The sequence below is a fragment of the Oncorhynchus tshawytscha genome, linkage group LG02 (assembly GCF_018296145.1).
Source record: "Oncorhynchus tshawytscha isolate Ot180627B linkage group LG02, Otsh_v2.0, whole genome shotgun sequence".
Classification (NCBI taxonomy): domain Eukaryota; kingdom Metazoa; phylum Chordata; class Actinopteri; order Salmoniformes; family Salmonidae; genus Oncorhynchus; species Oncorhynchus tshawytscha.
In genome coordinates this window covers 16,251,557-16,267,832 of record NC_056430.1, presented here as the reverse complement: position 1 = coordinate 16,267,832, position 16,276 = coordinate 16,251,557, and the positions used below count along the sequence as shown (strand labels likewise).

Sequence of the window (16,276 nt, the reverse complement as noted above, 5' to 3'; positions counted from 1 at the left end):
TCTCCTCTCCTCCATCCCTAATCAGCAGTCCTGTTCTGTTCTGCCTGGGGTACATCAGCAGCATCCTCAATGAGCCCTAACATACATTACATTGACATCCTGCAGTAAAATGATGATGAGACTGGAGGTCAATGACCAATTGTTTCCCCATAGCACCTTAATTGAAATCAAACAGTACACACACACATGTATACATGCGTACGCGTGCACACACACACACACACACCACATGTACCACACACACACACACACACACACACACACACACACACACACACACACACCACATACACACATACACACACACACACACACACACACACACACACACCACATGCACACACACACACACACGCACACGCACGCACACACACACACACACACATACCACACACACAAACACACCTATCTGCAGCAAATGACAAAATGGCCAACACACGTAATGGGTACGAAATGCAATGTCCCCATAGAGAACAATCAGCATTCTGCTGAGGAGACATGTTAAAATCATAGCACTACATTTGCTCTAATAGCTTGAGATGATGAGACTTCGCTGGGCTGTTGTGATATTTCACATATGCATAGCAATTTTACCTTTACAATACACACCACAACAGAACAGCTCCATGTTGTTGGTTATTATCACTGTGTATCCACTGAACAGATTCTCTCACTTTGATCTTCAGGATTCTACTATGAGATTCCATCCATTGGAGCCATCAGAATTAACACACAGGTGATATATCCTTCCTTCAGTGTGTGTATGTGTGCATTTGTGTGAATCCTTACTGTAACTTCAGGGTGTGTTTTCTAGGTCATGTTGAGTTCATTACTCTCTTTAAAGATAATTATGCACATGTAGATAATGCCTTTAAATATTCCAATTACAAAATGACACAAGGAGGCTTGGAAAGAGTAATAGAGAGGAAGTCACAGGGAGAGATAGAGCTCACTTCTGTCTTCTAGAAGAATAGAGAGGAAGTCACAGGGAGAGATAGAGCTCACTTCTGTCTTCTAGAAGAATAGAGAGGAAGTCACAGGAAGAGATAGAGCTCACTTCTGTCTTCTAGAAGAATAGAGAGGAAGTCACAGGGGGAGATAGAGCTCACTTCTGTCTTCTGGAAGAATAGAGAGGAAGTCACAGGAAGAGATAGAGCTCACTTCTGTCTTCTAGAAGAATAGAGAGGAAGTCACAGGGAGAGATAGAGCTCACTTCTGTCTTCTAGAAGAATAGAGAGGAAGTCACAGGGGGAGATAGAGCTCACTTCTGTCTTCTAGAAGAATAGAGAGGAAGTCACAGGGAGAGATAGAGCTCACTTCTGTCTTCTAGCAGGTATCAGTGAGACAGAGGCTTTCAGATCTGCTGTGTTTCCTAATCCACCCCTCCTCTAGTCCCTCCATTACACTACCCCCACACACACACACACACATAGCTGATGCAGCCTGAATTGTGTAGTGTATTTAGTAACACATATCTGATGCAGCCTGTGTTTCACAGTGTACTTAGTAACACATAGCTGATAAAGCCTGTGTTTCACAGTGTACTTAGTAACACATAGCTGATAAAGCCTGTGTTTCACAGTGTCTTCTGGAAGTAACACATATCTGATGCAGCCTGTGTTTCTAGCAGTGTCTCAGTAACACATATCTGATGCAGCCTGTGTTTCACAGTCCCTCCATTACACTACCCCCACACAGTAACACATAGCTGATAAAGCCTGTGTTTCACAGTGTACTTAGTAACACATATCTGATAAAGCCTGTGTTTCACAGTGTACTTAGTAACACATATCTGATGCAGCCTGTGTTTCACAGTGTACTTAGTAACACATATCTGATAAAGCCTGTGTTTCACAGTGTACTTAGTAACACATATCTGATGCAGCCTGTGTTTCACAGTGTACTTAGTAACACATATCTGATAAAGCCTGTGTTTCACAGTGTACTTAGTAACACATATCTGATGCAGCCTGTGTTTCACAGTGTAGTTGGACAAACAGACAGGATGCTAGTTGGTTGGCCTGGGCCAGGCATGTAAAGGAGTCCCTGGTTGTAGCAACGCAATAACCCATAGAACGGTAAGCTTGGACCCTGGCCCCTGGACCCTGGACCCTGGCCTCTACCTACCTGTGGCTCCCTTGGACCTCCTCAGCCTTTTTGCTGGCTGACTTTTATGTTCGCTAAATTGTTCTAGTCAGGTGTAACATTTCCCCTATATCCTGTGAAAAGGTCTGCCTGTCATCATCCTGATGAAATATCTCCCTGTGGCGAGAGCATTAAACGAGAGTTTTAGTGAGATGATAATAGAATAGGTTACGCCTGTCAGCACCTCAGTGTTCAGGCCATGAATAACAAACGGTCAAAGGCACAACACTAAAACAGCACTGTTCAGTGTGTGTTCACACTGGGCGACCCTCCTTGAGTGTAAGATGGATACATAGACTGTTATGGTTAGGGTTCAAGTGGTGCTATAATCGAATATACCATTATCTAAAAGGGGCATTATTTACTGACGATGTGAATAAGACCTCTTTTGCATAGTAAAAGGCGCTGCATGGTCAATCTGACGTCTGCATTGGCCGTGCAACATTTACAGTGATACAGTCAACAGAATTCAGGGCATTCATACTGTACTTCTTGCACTTCGTGGAGCAGCGCAGAGCTGTTGTCAAGGAAGTGAGTTTGTGTTTATACAGGACCTCCCTCCCTCACCTACTGTCAACCAATCATGTCAATGTGGAGATATACGGAGCCTCTGCATTTGGGAGGCGCACCGCAACCCGGTACAGGAGTCGATTTGGCCTCTGCGTGCCTCCAGAGGCTCCACAATTTCGTCACACCCTCCATACAGTGCCTTAGACCACATTTTCGGATCAAGCGTGAATGGGCTTTAACTCCCAATTTTGTACACGTGATCAGCGCAGTTTAACTACCTAAATCTTTAGTTGGATTAGGATTGGATCTTCCTGAATTCCTCACCCACAATTGAGATATATTGGAGTTGGTGAAGCGGTCACCAAAGCCTGTTGTTTTCTGATGATCAATTTGAACAGAAACAGCAGGGACTAAGACGTTCCACTGACATCTAGGATCAAACTCCCAAGGTCCGAAGGTTTTCTTATCAGATTTGGGCGATCTGATCCCTGTCACACAGTCGCTGATTTCCCCCAATACCCAATAACAGCATTCCATGGATCAATAAATTATTCCAAAAACATCTTTGACGTTTTGAATCGATAAAATTAACCTACTGCTGTGGTTTATACTGTGGACTACTGTGGTTAACACAGAGAGATGCTTATACTGTACACTACTGTGGTTAACACAGAGAGGTGTTTATACACTACTGTGGTTAACATAGAGAGGTGTTTATACACTACTGTGGTAATCACAGAGAGGTGTTTATACTGTACACTACTGTGGTTAACATAGAGAGGTGTTTATACACTACTGTGGTTAACACAGAGAGGTGTTTATACTGTACACTACTGTGGTTAACATAGAGAGGTGTTTATACACTACTGTGGTTAACATAGAGAGGTTTTTATACACTGCTGTGGTTAACATAGAGAGGTTTTTATACACTACTGTGGTTAACATAGAGAGGTGTTTATACACTACTGTGGTTAACATAGAGAGGTTTTTATACACTGCTGTGGTTAACATAGAGAGGTTTTTATACACTACTGTGGTTAACACAGAGAGGTGTTTATACTGTACACCACTGTGGTTAACATAGAGAGGTGTTTATACACTGCTGTGGTAATCACAGACAGGTGTTGTCACACTGCTGTGGTTAACACAGACAGGTGTTTATATACTACTGTGGTTAACACAGACAGGTGTTGTCACACTGCTGTGGTTAACATAGAGAGGTGTTTATACACTGTTGTGGTTAACATAGAGAGGTGTTTATACTGTACACTGCTGTGGTTAACATAGAGAGGTGTTTATACACTGCTGTGGTTAACACAGAGAGGTGTTTATACACTGCTGTGGTTAACATAGAGAGGTGTTTATACACTGCTGTGGTTAACATAGAGAGGTGTTTATACACTGCTGTGGTTAACATAGAGAGGTGTTTATACACTGCTGTGGTTAACATAGAGAGGTGTTTATACACTGCTGTGGTTAACATAGAGAGGTGTTTATACTGTACACTACTGTGGTTAACACAGAGAGGTGTTTATACACACTGCTGTGGTTAACATAGAGAGGTGTTTATACACTGCTGTGGTTAACATAGAGCATAGAGGTGGTGTTTATACACTGCTGTGGTTAACATAGAGAGGTGTTTATACACTGCTGTGGTTAACACAGAGAGGTGTTTATACTGTACACTACTGTGGTTAACATAGAGAGGTGTTTATACACTACTGTGGTTAACACAGAGAGGTGTTTATACACTGCTGTGGTTAACATAGAGAGGTGTTTATACTGTACACTACTGTGGTTAACACAGAGAGGTGTTTATACACTGCTGTGGTTAACATAGAGAGGTGTTTATACACTGCTGTGGTTAACATAGAGAGGTGTTTATACACTGCTGTGGTTAACATAGAGCGGTGTTTATACACTGCTGTGGTAAACATAGAGAGCCAGTGGGAGATTGGCATGCTTGTTCCATGTGCCTCTGACACTCCTAATGTGTTTTTAGTAGCTGCTTCATATTGATGAATAATGGCCCTAAACGTCTAAAGACTGTCCACAAGCTTTACTGCTTCTCAGGCCTGGGCTACTTCTACTGTTGGCCCTCTGGTTTATGACACTGAGATGACTTATAAGTATATGGTATACGGTCTGATATACTACAGCTGTCAGCCAATCAATTCAGGGTTCTAACCACCCAGTTTATAAAGCAATATATAGTGTGTGTGTGTGTGTGTGTTTGTCATTTCTCTGATGTGTGTGTTCTCCTCCTTGTCTCAGGAGTACCTGGATGTGCTGGGTCGGCCCATGGTGCTGGCTGGGCCCAAGGCCAAGCAGGTCCAATGGACCAATGTCTACCAGGATGCTCTGGTAAGCCACAAACTATCCCACTGATGAGTAGCTACACAAGTGTCACGTTACTGTAATGTACTGTATTATCTATCTGTTTATTATCTATTATTGCTATATATAGCTTTTTTTATTGTTATTTTACTGTTTCACTTTTTTTTCTTAAAACTGCATTGTTGGTTAAGGGCTTGTAAGTAGGCATTTCCCTTCTACACCTGCTGTATTCGGCGCATGTGACAAATAAAATTTGATTTCATTTGATTTCATTCATTTCTGTTTTAATACTAAAACCATTGTAATGCAGTTTACCCGGGACTAGCCAAAAACTGAAACCTTTAGAATTTTAGAATTAGTTGCTTACAAACTTCTACTTTGAGTCCTACCTATAACATAGCTATGTTTTAGACTTAAAAACATTATATAAGGCCTCCTGAGTGGTGCAGAGGTCTAAGGCACTGCAGTGCTAGCTGTGCCACTAGGGATTCTGGGTTTGCAACCGGGAGACCCATGGGGCGGCGCACAATTGGCCCAGTGTCGTCCGTGTTGGGGACGGTTTGGCCGGCAGGGATGTCCTTGTCCCATCGCGCACTAGTGACTTCTGTGGGGGGGCGGGTGCAGTGCATGTTGACACGGTCACCAGGTGTACAGTGTTTCCTCTGATTGGTGAGGCTGGCTTCTGGGTTAAGTGGACATTGTGTCAAGAAACAGAATGCCTTGGTTGGGTTGTGTTTCGGAAGACGCACGGCTCTCAACCTTTGCCGAGTCCATACGGGAGTTGCATCGATGAGACAAGACTGTAACTACCAATTGGATATCAGGAAAGTGATAAAAATGTTTAAAACATTATATAGATGCTAACACAACCTTCTGAAGTCCCATATACTGAGACATTGATGTTTGTGTGTTCAGGGTCTGGGTCTGGTCATAACTGGGACCATGCCAGTCTTCAACCTCACCGCTGATGCAAATTCTCAGGTAAATATCAACAGGAGCATGAAGCTCAGGGTTTACACTGATTAACAAATGAATAGACTTGTTATTGCACAGTTCATTTTCAAATGGTCTCAGGGCCATTAGTAAAAGTATTTCTGTCTTCTGTGGCTCTTTGAGGAACACAAGAATCAATACATAAACAGATATTGCATCGGTACTGAGCCATAACTTAGATACAGATTTCCCATTTCAGAGCAAACTGATTTGCATCATTGTAAAACAACAGGAATCCTGACTGCACAACAGTCCCTTCTGTGTCTATAACTCCCTAATGTTGGCCATCAGTCATGTCTAATGGCATCCTACCATCCTGGTGCACCGACCGACCGCAGGGCAGCACTGACCCCCTGAGGTAGCAACAGGCCCAGCAGCTTTGAGAACCATATTTTTCTTAGAGCTTGGTGAGAGCGTGGTTGTCCAATGGTTATTTAGCATACAACCTTCACACAACATTCGGGGAATGGTGCAGGATAGTTGCTTGGCTCTGGAACATTCTCAACACATTTAAGGAACTTGACAAAATAACATTATTTTCTTGGTATTTCATTACTTTAACAGAATGTTTCCTAAAAGTTCAAACATGGTAACATTTTTGTTAATATTCTAGGAGCGTACTCCAACTGGTTTGACATTGGGAATGTTCTCAACTAGTTCAGAGAACGTTAAGAAACAATGTTATTCTGTGGGAATTTCAGTACTTCGGCATGTTTCCTACAGGTTTCCTCAAGGTTCTATTTAAAGTCATGTTTTCAGAACATTAATAATAGGTTTAATAAAAACCACAAGAAAACATTTGCAAGGGCCTCCTGGGTGATGCAGTGGTCTAGGGCACTGCATCGCAGTGCTAGCTGCGCCACCAGAGACTCTGGGTTCGTGCACAGGCTCTGTCGCAGCCGGCTGCGACCGGGAGACCCATGGGGCGACACACAATTGGTCTAGCGTCGTCTGGGTTAGGGAGGGTTTGGCCGGTGGGGATATCCTTGTCTCATTGAGCACTACCGACTCCTGTGGCGGGCCGGGCGCAGTGTACGCTAACCAGGTCGCCAGGTGCACAGTGTTTCCTCCGACACAATGGTGCGGCTGGCTTCCGGGTTGTGTTTCGGAGGATGCATGGCTTTGGGGCCCCACAAGGGTGCGTTCTGAGCCCCCTCCTGTACTCCCTGTTCACCCACGACTGCGTGGCCATGCACGCCTCCAACTCAATCATCAAGTTTGCGGACGACACAACAGTGGTAGGCTTGATTACCAACAACGACGAGACGGCCTACAGGGAGGAGGTGAGGGCCCTCGGAGTGTGGTGTCAGGAAAATAACCTCACACTCAACGTCAACAAAACTAAGGAGATGATTGTGGACTTCAGGAAACAGCAGAGGGAACACCCCCATCCACATCGATGGAACAGTAGTGGAGAGGGTAGCAAGTTTTAAGTTCCTCGGCATACACATCACAGACAAACTGAATTGGTCCACTCACACAGACAGCATCGTGAGGAAGGCGCAGCAGCGCCTCTTCAACCTCAGGAGGCTGAAGAAATTCGGCTTGTCACCAAAAGCACTCACAAACTTCTACAGATGCACAATCGAGAGCATCCTGGCGGGCTGTATCACCGCCTGGTATGGCAACTGCACCGCCCTCAACCGTAAGGCTCTCCAGAGGGTAGTGAGGTCTGCACAACGCATCACCGGGGGCAAACTACCTGCCCTCCAGGACACCTACACCACCCGATGCTACAGGAAGGCCATAAAGATCATCAAGGACATCAACCACCCGAGCCACTGCCTGTTCACCCCGCTGTCATCCAGAAGGCGAGGTCAGTACAGGTGCATCAAAGCTGGGACCGAGAGACTGAAAAACAGCTTCTATCTCAAGGCCATCAGACTGTTAAACAGCCACCACTAACATTGAGTGGCTACTGCCAACACACTGTCAATGACACTGACTCTACTCCAGCCACTTTAATCATGGGAATTGATGGGAAATGATGTAAATATATCACTAGCCACTTTAAACAATGCTACCTTATATAATGTTACTTACCCTACATTGTTCATCTCATATGCATACGTTGATACTGTACTCTATATCATCGACTGCATCCTTATGTAATACATGTATCACTAGCCACTTTAACTATGCCACTTGGTTTACATACTTATCTCATATGTATATACTGTACTCGATATCATCTACTGTATCTTGCCTATGCTGCTCTGTACCATCACTCATTCATATATCCTTATGTACATATTCTTTATCCCCTTACACTGTGTATAAGACAGTAGTTTTTTTTGGAATTGTTAGTTAGATTACTTGCTCGTTATTACTGCATTGTCGGAACTAGAAGCACAAGCATTTCGCTACACTCGCATTAACATCTGCTAACCATGTGTATGTGACAAATAAAATTTGATTTGATTTGATTTGATTTGATTTTGATTTCGACCTTCGTCTCTCCCGAGCCTGTACGGGAGTTGTAGCGATGAGACAATGAGACAAGATAGTAACTACTAACAATTGGATACCATGAAAAGGGGGTAAAATAAAACATTTAAATTAAACATTTGCAACGTTCAATGTTAAAAAGAGATACATTCTGTTTTCAGTGTCAACAAAACACTCTCTCTTGTTGAGTGTGTTCTGGTGTGTTGACCACGCCCACTAATTGGCCTCAGTTGATGTTAATGAGTGCTTGTGGGGCGGCAGGTAGCCTAGTGCTTAGAGCGTTGGGCCAGTAACCAGAAGATTGCTAGATCGAATCCCTGAGCTGACAAGGTAAAAATATGTTGTTCTACCCCTGAAGAAGGCAGTTAACCCACTGTTCCTAGGCTGTCATTGTAAATAGGAATTTGTTCTTAATAACTGACTTGCCTAGTTAAATAGAAATGGGGTCTTTTTTAATCAACTAAAAAGCTTTGTTAAAAAACATTGTGGTGGGGCAGTGGACTAATTCCGTGGATAGAGAACAGAAGGTCGTAGGTTTGAATCTCACTAATAAAAAAATGTATGTGTTTGCATGATTAATGCCTATAATGAATGTCCATGTGTCTTATCTGTGCTTGGAGTTGAAAACAGTTCAACTAAGCTAGCAGTGTTTTTAAAATACTTATTGAAACATTCAGTGAAAGTTTCAAGGAAGTTATTCAAAAACCTCCAAATAAACTATATAACTTTCAGGGAACCATAGTAAAAGGTTCTCAGAATCTCCCTGCAACTTAAAAATGTATGTTCCCAGAACAGGTGAAATTTTCACCTCCGTTCTGTTTTACCAGTCATGAAACTCATGGCTTAGTTCCTAGAACCAATGGGAAACCAAAAACGTACATTCCCACAACTTCCAAGGAACCAAATGTGCTAGCTGGGTAGTGCTGGCTTGAATGTTTTCTTTCGAGCATGGTTCCAGCAACTATGGTGGATGCATCACCAGGCCAGCCCAGTACAGCTCGGTTTGGTTTGGCTCCCTGTATTGTGAATCAGGCTTCAGTGTACTGCACATCTTCTGTTTGTTAGCTCCCATTGAATCAACTATTCAAATCGAATGGAAAATATTGACTCTTGAGATAATCACACATAACATTAGGACAATGGTACCGGAGGGGATGGCTGCCGTTTTACGATTACTCACATCGAACTGGACAAAGATCATTTTTTTGAGTCCAACACAAAGGATATACTGCTTCTCTGAGACCAGGCCCAAATCCCTGTCATTTGCATGAAGAAAATACATAAATATAGGGGGCGGAGACCGGGGTGCCTTGCGAGAATTAATTGGCGAGTGGGTAACCCCCTTTTATCATCCGTTCTATTGGCCAACTTGCAATCACTGGAGAATAAACTAGATGATATCCGTTCGAGACTATCTTACCAACAGGACATTTTTTTTATATCTGATGTTTCACCGAGTTGTGGCTGATTGACATCACAGATAATATACAGTTGGCTGGGTTTTCCATACATCGGCAGGACAGAACAGCTACATCTGGTAAGACAAGGGGTGGTGGTGTGTGTCTATTTGTCAATAACAGCTGCTGCGCTATGTCTAATATTAAGGAAGTTACGAGGTATTTTGCTCGCCTGAGGTAGAGTACCTCATGATAAACTGTAGACCACACTATCTACCAAGAGAGTTTTCATCTATATTTTCATAGCCGTTTATTTACCACCACAAACTGATGCTGGCACTAAGACCACACTCAACGAGCTGTACAATGCCACATTCTTCCACTGCAAATCTACCATTCCAGTGTTTTACTTGCTATATTGTATTTACTTTGCCACCATGGCCTTTTTTGCCTTTACCTCCCTTATCTCACCTCATTTGCTCACATCGTATATAGACTTGTTTCTACTGTATTATTGACAGTATGTTTGTTTTACTCCATGTGTAACTCTCTGTTGTTGTATGTGTCGAACTGCTTTGCTTTATCTTGGCCAGGTCGCAATTGTAAATAAGAACTTGTTCTCAACTTGCCTACCTGGTTAAATAAATAAATATGTAAAAATAAGCAAACAAGAAAATACTCATCCAGAATCGGCGCTCCTAGTGGCCGGGGACTTTTATACAGGCAAACTTAAATCCGTTTTACCTCATTTCTACCAGCATGTCACATGTGCAACCAGAGGAAAAGTCCTCTAGACCACCTTTCCTCCACACACAGAGATGCATACAAAGCTCTCCCTCGCCCTCCATTTGGCAAATCTGATCATAATTATATCCTCATGCTTCCTGCTTAGAATCAAAAACTAAAGCAGGAAGTATCAGTGACTCGCTTAATACGGAAGTGGTCAGATGACTCAGATGCCTCACTACAGGACTGTTTTGCTAGCAAAGACTGGAATATATTCCAGAATTCATCCAATGGCATTGAGGAGTATACAGTCACCTGCTTCATCAATAAGTGCATCGACGACGTCCTCCCGATAGTGATTATACATACAGTACCAGTCAAAAGTTTGGACACACCTACTCATTCAAGGATTTTTCTTTATTTGTACTATTTTCTACATTGTGTACCTACAAGTGTACCTATGATGAAAATTACAGGCCTCTCTCATATTTTTAAGTGGGAGAACTTGCACAATTGGTGGCTGACTAAATACTTTTTTGCCCCACTGTATATGGAATAATGTAGTAACCAAAAATGTGTTAAACAAACATGTTAAACAAACCAGTTTCATGAGGAATGCTTTTCCAACAGTCTTGAAGGAGTTGGCACATATGCTGAGCACTTGTTGGCTGCTTTTCCTTCACTCTGCGGTCCAACTTATCTCAAACCATCTCCTTTGGGTTGAGGTTGGGTGATTGTGAAGGTCAGGTCCTCTGATGCAGCACTCCATCACTCTCCTTGGTCAAATATCAATCAATCAATCAAATGTATTTATAAAGCCCTTTTTACATCAGCCAATGTCACAAAGTGCTATACAGAAACCCAGCCTAAAACCCGAACAGCAAGCAATGCAGATGTAGAAGCACAGTGGCTAGGAAAAACTCCCTAGAAAGGCGGGAACTTAGGAAGAAACCTAGAGAGGAACCAGGCTCTGAGGGTGGCCAGTCCTCCTCTGGCTGTGTCGGGTGGAGATTATAACAGTACATGGCCAAGATGTTCAAACATTCATAGATGACCAGCATGGTCAAATAATATTAATCACAGTGGTTGTAGAGGGTACAACAGGTCAGCACCTCAGGAGTAAATGTCAGTTGGCTTTTCATAGCCGATCATTCATAGTTAGAGACAGCAGGTGCAGTAGAGAGAGAGGGCCGAAAACAGCAGGTCCGGGACAAGGTAGCACTTCTGGTGAACAGGCCGCAGGCAGAACAGTTGAAACTGGAGCAGCAGCATGACCATGTGGATTGGGGACAGCAAGAAGTCATCAGGCCAGGTAGTCCTGAGGCATGGTTCTATGGCTCAGGTCCTCTGAGAAAGAGAAAGAGAGAGAAAGAGAGAGAGAATTAGAGGGAGCACACTTAAATTCACACAGGACACCTGATAAGACAGGAGAAATACTCCAGATATAACAGACTGACCCTAGCCCCCCAACACAAACTATTGCAGCTGGAGGCTGAGACATGAGGGGTCGGGAGACACTGTGGCCTCGTCCGACAATACCCCCATACAGGGCCAACCAGGCAGGATATAACCCCACCCACTTTGCCAAAGCACAGCTCCCACCCCACTAGAGGGATATCTTCAACCACCAGCTTACTACCCTGAGACAAGGCTGAGTATAGCCCACAAAGCTCTCCCCCACGGGACGAATCCGAGGGGGACGCCAACCTGGACAGAAAGATCACATCAGAGACTCAACCCACTCAAGTGACGCGCCCCTCCTAGGGACGGCATGGAAGAGCATGAAAATCCCAGTGGAGAGAGGGGAACCGGCCAGGCAGAAGACAGCAAGGGTGGTTCGTCGCTCCAGTGCCTTTCCGTTCACCTTCACACCCCTGGGCCACACTACACTCAATCATAGGACCTACTGAAGAGATGAGCATTCAATCAAGACTTAAAGGTCGAGACTGAGTCTACCTCTCTCACATGGATAGGCAGACCATTCCATAAAAATGTGGCTCTATAGGAGAAAGCCCTACCTCCAGCTGTTTGCTTAGAAATTCTAGGGACAATAAGGAGGCCTGCACCTTGTGACTGTAGCGTACATGTAGGTATGTACGGCAGGACTAAATCAGAATGATAGATAGGAGCAAGCCCATGTAAGCTTTGGAGAAATACGCAGATTTAAAGAGGAGTCCGTAATTTGCTTTCTAATGATCATGATTTTTTTTTCAAAGAAGTTCATGAATTTATCACTGCTGAAGGGAAAGCCATCCTCTCTTGGGGAATGCTGCTTTTTAGTTAGCTTTGCGACAGTATCAAAATCATTTTTTTATTGTTCTTATTCTCCTCAATTAAGTTGGAGAAATAGAATGATCGAGCAGCAGTGAGGGCTCTTCGATACTGCACGGTACTGTCTTTCCAAGCTAATTGGAAGACTTCCAGTTTGGTGTCGCGCCATTTCCGTTGCAATTTTCTGGAAGCTTGCTTCAGGGCTCTGGTATTTTCTGTATACCAGGGAGCTAGTTTCTTAGGATAAATGTTTTTTGTTTTTAGGGGTGCAACTCCATCTAGAGGACACAGATTTCCACTGATCTAATGTCCATTGCCCGGGTTTCTTGGCCCAAGCAAGTCTCTTCTTCTTGTTGGTGTCCTTTAGTAGTGATTTCTTTGCAGAAATTTGACCATGAAGGCCTGATTCACGCAATCTCTTATGAACAATTGATGTTGAGATGTGTCTGTTACTTGAACTCTGTGAAGAATTTATTTGGGCTGCAGTCTGAGGTGCAGTTAATTGCCAATTTCTGAGACTGGTAACTTTAATGAACTTATCCTCTGCAGCAGAGGTAACTCTGGGTCTTCCTTTCCTGTGGCGGTCCTCATGAGAGCCAGTTTCATCATAGCGCTTGATGGTTTTTGCGACTGCACTTGATGACGCAGATGACGCAATCTCAAACGCACTCCACACTGACATTTCCCACCTAGAGAAAAGGAACACCTATGTGAGAATACTGTCATTGACTACAGCACAGCGCCATAGTGCCCACAAATATCATCACTAAGCTAAGTACCCTGGGACTAAACACCTCCCTTTGCAACTAGATCCTGGACTTCCTGATGGGCCGCCCCCAGGTGGTAAGGGTAGGCAATAAAACATCTGCCACATCTGCACCATTGAGAGCATCCTAACCGGTTGCATCAGCACCTGGTATGGCAACTGCTCGGCATCTGACCGTAAGGCGCTACAGAGGGTAGTGAGTACGTCCCAGTACATCACTGGGGCCAAGGTTCTTGCCATCCAGGACCTATATACTAGGCGGTGTCAGAGGAAGGCCCAGTCACCCAAGTCATAGACTCTTCTCTCTGCTACCGCACGGAAAGCAATACTGGAGCGCCAAGTCTAGGTCCAAAAGGCTCCTTAACACCTTCTACCCCCAAGCCATAAGACTGCTGGACAATTAATCAAATGGCCACCCGGATCATTTACATAATTGTTTTTTTATTGTGTTACTTTTTATTTTATGTTTTACTTTAGTTTATTTAGTAAATATTTTCTTATCTCTATTTCTTGAACTGCATTGTTGGTTAAGGACTTGTAAATAAGCATTTCACAGTAAGTGCAACACCTGTTGTATTCGGCACGTGACAAATAACATTTGATTTCATTTGATGCTGCTACAGATGTAATATCTTAATCTGATCACCCTGTTGCAGGAGAACTTTCCTGGTAATGCAGGAAATGTAAAACGAGTGTATTTGGGGGATGAAAAAGGCTTCTGAAGTTTCTAATTGCCTTCTCAATTTTCCCTTACAAAAAATGTATGAACCCCTACAAAAGATTCCACATAATAATTCACATTTCCTGTTGCTGCAGGATTATTTTCCTGCTGTAACAAACTGGCTAAAATTAAGATCCTATGTCAGTATGACAAATTGATTCAGTTCCAGGGAGATATCGATTAATCAGATGTACACATGGTAATAAATCACAGATGGTGAGGACAGCTTTTCAGCAGTCAGTCTAACGCCCCTGTGTGTGTGTGTGTGTGTGTGTGTGTGTGTGTGTGTGTGTGTGTGTGTGTGTGTGTGTGTGTGTGTGTGTGTGTGTGTGTGTGTGTGTGTGTGTGTGTGTGTGTGTGTGTAGATGCTCATATAGTTGATCAGGAACCATTAACTGGAATGTTTTTATACAGACGCAGCTTGTCCTTGGTGTCATGGGGGTGGATGTTGCAATCAACGAAATTAAGAGGAAGACACCAACATACAGGGTACACACAGACACACACAGATGCATACACACACACACACACACACACACACACACACACACGGACGCACACAAACACGGACGCACACAAACACACACTGACACACACACACACACACACACATACACAGATGCATAGACACACACACACACACACACACACACACACACACACACAACACAGAAGCAGTGGTTCTAAGTCTCGTTTCTCTCCCTACAGCTTGGAGCCAATGGATACACCTTTGCGATCGACCAAAATGGCTATTTGCTCCTGCACCCCAACCTGCAACCTAAGGTAGGATCAAGACTGTCCTCTATGCATCCCATCCTGCAACCTAAGGTAGGACCCAGACCATAGTAATAGAATGAATAGAACAGGCTTCATTCTATTTCTATGTCCCAGATTTTCCTCCTGACTCCTCCTGACTCTTTTTCTACATCATTAGTATTCCTCTGTTCTGACTTTTTCTTGACTTTTCTACCCAGATACTGGTATTATTCCGTCTGTCTGATTGGCTGCCTGTCTGTCACTCAGATCATTAACTTCAGAGAACCTGTCACCCTGGACTTCCTGGATGCTGAGCTAGAGGACAGTAAAAAGGAGGAGGTAAATACAGTTCAGACAACTAAACACCCACACATCTCTAACATTGTCATAGTTACTACAGCTGTGTGACAGTGGTTCAATGACCGAACCGTTTAATTAAATGTCACAGTTACTTTTTGTTACAGTTTTTTACAATCCCTTTGGCACTAATTTCGGAAACTTGATGTCATTTTTCAAAACTCTTAGACACAAAACTCACAACCGATGATCAAAATGCAAATTTTTCAAAACTCTTAACACTTTTTCCAATTGCTTGGATACAATACACATAAAGCTAATATAACTTGTTTATTGAACTAAAATCACCTGTTCAAAATGACACAACTTAACATGAAAGTATTACCATTTCGAAATGCAATTCACACATTACATCTGAGATGACTGTCTATTAATTTCATTACAATGATCTAACTATCAATTGATACAACTGCTGAAAATGATAAGGTACTGTTGCATTACTCTTAATGCATAGTTTTATGGAAACTGACAAACAATATTCCATGTTTAGATCATGAAAGTTTCAGGATAACGAGATCCATTGACACCAATTACCGTGGAACATGAACCAATTGGACTATATTATCTATGGATGTGATATTTCATCATCATTCTTTATCAGACACTGTGTCTATGGTCCCATGTACCACTTTTCCAGACCATGTTTTCAGATTTGACATGATTGTATACTCACTTTATTAGGTACACCTATCTAGTACTGGGTAGGACCCCCTTTTGCCTCCACAACAGCCTGATTTATTCATGGTGTTGTACGTTAAGAGATGCCCTTCTGCACACCACTGTTTTAAACAGCTGTTATTTGAGCATTTGTTGCCTTTCTGTTAGCTTGAATGAGTCTGGACATTCTCC

General features: G+C 43.2%; 1 protein-coding gene across 4 annotated transcripts in view; it reads left to right on the top strand.

The window, feature by feature from the left end:
• LOC112263077 (voltage-dependent calcium channel subunit alpha-2/delta-2-like) overlaps nucleotides 1-16,276 on the top strand; it is a 296,787-nt gene that overhangs the window by 248,181 nt on the left and 32,330 nt on the right. For 2 of the 4 annotated variants that reach the window (XM_042331135.1, XM_042331133.1), the window contains 6 exons: nucleotides 687-736; nucleotides 4,930-5,019; nucleotides 5,908-5,973; nucleotides 14,729-14,803; nucleotides 15,023-15,142; nucleotides 15,338-15,409. In XM_042331135.1, the coding sequence (XP_042187069.1) occupies nucleotides 687-736; nucleotides 4,930-5,019; nucleotides 5,908-5,973; nucleotides 14,729-14,803; nucleotides 15,023-15,142; nucleotides 15,338-15,409 (473 nt within the window). The remainder of the gene's footprint in view (nucleotides 1-686; nucleotides 737-4,929; nucleotides 5,020-5,907; nucleotides 5,974-14,728; nucleotides 14,804-15,022; nucleotides 15,143-15,337; nucleotides 15,410-16,276) is intronic. The other 2 variants (XM_042331134.1, XM_042331138.1) reach the window with 1 other exon arrangement.